Here is a 3,669-nt window from a genome sequence, read left to right on the forward strand (position 1 = left end):
TTTGGTGACATACTCCTTTGAACCAAGCCTTTTTTTTTTTTCTTTCACAGTTCCATCTGTATTTTTGTCAGCACTCTCTCTCTGCTTTGATTTCAGAGAGCTCTCTTCTGTCGATGCATATGAAAGCTCCTATTTTAAAATTAATGGGAGACATGACTGTGCCTCTCTCAATGAATGGACCCTGGAGACTCTTTTCATTAGTCCTAACTCTAACAAATGGGTAGGAGGCATGCTACTGGGAACATGCTCAGTAGGGAAAGGTTCACCCCACAGTCTGCACTCCATTACTTTTTGTGGCTTCAGAATATTCTTATTTATGTGCATAATCTGAATGGTAGATGAACGGCAAGCAGGAGCGGTGGTAATTGCGTTGAAAGTGCAAGGTTTTCACAGATTGTGTGGAACTTTGAATTTGGTAGTGCTGACCTTGAAATAGTACAGGAGTGCTTCACTTATTAAGTCCATGAGGCAGCATAACTGATACTTTTGTTTCACAATGAATTGATTTCTTTCTTCCTTTTTTTAAGGAAATCTAGCCTGCTGTCCATTAATAATACATGAAGAGTAACATTTACATTGGGAGGTAGAAGGCATTGATGGTTCTCCTTCCTTAGCCTTTGTTACCATAGAATAGACATCTCTCCTTTATTATTTGCTTTTCTTCTCTGCTTTTAGAATTTATAGTGTGCAAGACTTTCAAGCATGGGTGCCTATAGCATTTGTACCGAGAGAGTTTTTAGCAAGTGCACACATGCACAGGATGGACCCAAGACGCTATGTAAACGGCAGGGTCAAGACCTGCCTTTCGGTTCCTGCTTGTCATGTTCAGAGAAAACAGTTGAGCAAGCACAGTGCAATTTCTACATGCCTAAATTTCTTTTGTCCTTTTCAGGCTTTGGTTTAGTTTCCTAACATGAATTTTCCCCACTTTAAATAACCATTGTGATTGCTCTGTCATGACCTTTGTAAAATGTAGGAAATATTAAGGATGTAGTAGGTGCAGAACTGTGCGTAGTTTTAGAGGGAAAGAAAATGGCCAAAAGCTCAGGTTTCAATTCCAGCATAGCTGTACAAAACAGATTCAAAGGCTTTTGTAATAAGGAGGACGATGCCTTCTCCTGGAGCAAAACTCTCATGGCATGCCTGCGTGAAAAGCCTATAGCTGGCTTCCAAGTCAGAGCTGCCGTCTACCCTAGCAACCTAGAAAGAAATCCCTCCTCTGAACTCTGATTCCAGAGGGTTGGAGCTGGGGCACTATTTGGGGACTGTATAATGAGCTAATGAGTCTTGTGATCCTAAATAAGGGATTCTCAAAGAACTGAGGTAGGTGTTTACTTATTAGCTGTCATCTAACTGTCTGCTGATCCATCTTTAGCTCTAAAATTCAAATAAAATTTTAAAAGGGCTCTGTTTGTTCTAATATCTCCAGGATTTTTGTTATCTTGCTGTTAGCCTTCTTGCTCATCTAAATTTGCTTTTGCTGGGCTGTTGCAACACTTGAAAAATATGTGACTTCACACTGTTGACTGCATAGAATGATTGTATCCATGTGTAGTGTTGTTAGTAATGCTGTTAAAGGCTTTGTTTTTCCTTCTTAAAATAGCCCTTTGGTTTAAAGTTCAAGATGAACAGAGCAGTGTTTTAATGCCATGAGTTCTCTTAATGTTTTTGCTGCAGACTTGAGACCTCTCTTATTAGGAAACAGGCATCTAAAATGCGAGAATTGCATGTCTGTTCCCCGGTACAAACTGCAGGAATGAGTTTTTATTGCAGTGCTGGGATACAAAATTTATGTAAGCCAGTTTCTTTCTCAATCTCTTATTCTGTAGGAGTTATATATTTATCTTGTCTCTGACATTTTCTATACAGGTTTAACCCAAAGGCAGACGATATAAAAGTACATACTGCATCAATGTGTGGGAAAAGATAGTTACTACAGACAAAGGGAATAGACATTGACAGCACAAGGAAGATGAGTATGTTGAAACCAAGTGGACTGAAGGCTCCTACCAAGATCAGCAAGCCTGGAAGTACATTACTAAAGGCGTCTGCAGCTGCTGTGCCTGGTAATGATAATCAGCATTTCAATATATTTTTTAATCATGTTCTCAAAAAGTAATCTGAAGGTTGTGATTGTATGTAAATCTACTTCTGCTCATAAGTCTTATCTAACTAAATTGGTATGTGCGATATGCAGTAAAATTTGGATTTACAAATAGAACATAATTTACTTTGAAAGAAGAGATGCTTTAAAAAGAGCTGTAATGTTCAAAGCACTGTACAGTTTAGGAAAAAGCATTTTGATCTCAATATTTCCAGATGTAAAAACTGTGAGCTATCATTTGTAAGCAACAAATGAAGTCTAGTGGGAAGGTAGATAACATGCTTACATGCATATTATCAGTTGTACGTTACTTGGAAGCATACATTTGCCAGTACAGCAAACTGTTCTAAGCAGTTACTGAAATAACTGTAAGCTTTTTGAACGCAGCGGACAGAATGTTCTGAAAGATCAAAAATGTATCGGCAGTACCACGACACTAAATGTACGAACTAGGACACAAAGCAGAAAGGCTTTAAGCCAAAGGTGTGGTCGTTATAAGTAGCAGTTTCTGCCTGACTGTCTTGTCAGGAAACCCCACTAAACTGAGCAGATGTTTATTCTGCCCCTGGGTTGGGCTGGTATTGTGAGATTAGGTATAAAGGAGTTTGTTGTTAATTCCTTAAATTAGTTAAGAAATCGTGCACCATGATTTACAGTATATTCAATAGTAAGAAAATACCAGGTTGCTTTCTCTTTTTAGAATGATACTTTACTAAATGTTCATCAAGTGGAAACTGTGTAATATTGGGCTTTAACTATGTTTCTTCACTGATAATATTTCCTTTTTATGTTTGACTCCAGCTCCTGAAGAAAAAGCAGCACCTAGTGAAAAGTCATCCAGCATACCCGCTGCAGAGGCACACGAAGAGTTTGTGGATGACTTCAGGGTTGGGGAGCGTGTTTGGGTCAATGGAAACAAACCTGGCTTTATTCAGTTTCTTGGTGAAACACAATTTGCTCCAGGACAGTGGGCAGGAATCGTTTTAGATGAACCAATTGGTAAAAATGATGGTTCTGTGGCTGGAGTTCGGTATTTCCAATGTGAACCCTTAAGAGGAATATTTACAAGGCCATCTAAGCTGACCAGAAAAGTGGTGGCAGAAGATGAAGCCAATGGTACACAGACAGCTCATGCATCTAGAGCTACTTCTCCAACCTCTACATCAGCCGCTAGTGTGGTATCTTCTTCTGCACCAGCTCCTCCTACAGGAATTCCCCATAAAACTTCTCTACCTGCTGCGAAGGAACATTTGACTCCTTCCCCAGTGAGCAATCTTTCAAAAACTGCAAGTGAATCTATATCAAACCTCTCTGAAGCTGGATCTGTGAAGAAAGGGGAAAGAGAACTAAAAATCGGAGATCGAGTTTTGGTAAGGGTCTTCCTACATTATCTAGTTTCTACCTAATGCAGTATATCTTTTGATGATCTAAAAATCATATAGACTGCAATTTAAACTATAACACTCTTCAGAGGTGAGATTTCTGCTCTGATCAGTTATGTTGGTTGGGAAATAAGAATAATACAGTACATAGCTGCACAGGTTGGTGTCTGTGATTTTTTTTTT

The 3,669-nt window shown here is 39.0% G+C and overlaps 1 protein-coding gene across 14 annotated transcripts in view; it reads left to right on the plus strand.

The window, feature by feature from the left end:
- Positions 1-1,848: 1,848 nt before the first annotated feature.
- The window catches only part of CLIP1 (CAP-Gly domain containing linker protein 1), a 77,654-nt gene continuing 75,833 nt past the window's right edge, over positions 1,849-3,669 (plus strand). For 7 of the 14 annotated variants that reach the window (XM_019507263.1, XM_019507264.1, XM_019507265.1 and 4 more), the window contains exons 1-2: positions 1,849-2,066; positions 2,906-3,474. In XM_019507263.1, the coding sequence (XP_019362808.1) occupies positions 1,973-2,066; positions 2,906-3,474 (663 nt within the window). In that variant the 5' untranslated portion in view covers positions 1,849-1,972. The remainder of the gene's footprint in view (positions 2,067-2,905; positions 3,475-3,669) is intronic. The other 7 variants (XM_019507271.1, XM_019507272.1, XM_019507275.1 and 4 more) reach the window with 1 other exon arrangement.

Source organism: Gavialis gangeticus, unplaced genomic scaffold, assembly GCF_001723915.1.
Source record: "Gavialis gangeticus isolate Ggan-Ray unplaced genomic scaffold, GavGan_comp1, whole genome shotgun sequence".
Lineage (NCBI taxonomy): Eukaryota > Metazoa > Chordata > Crocodylia > Gavialidae > Gavialis > Gavialis gangeticus.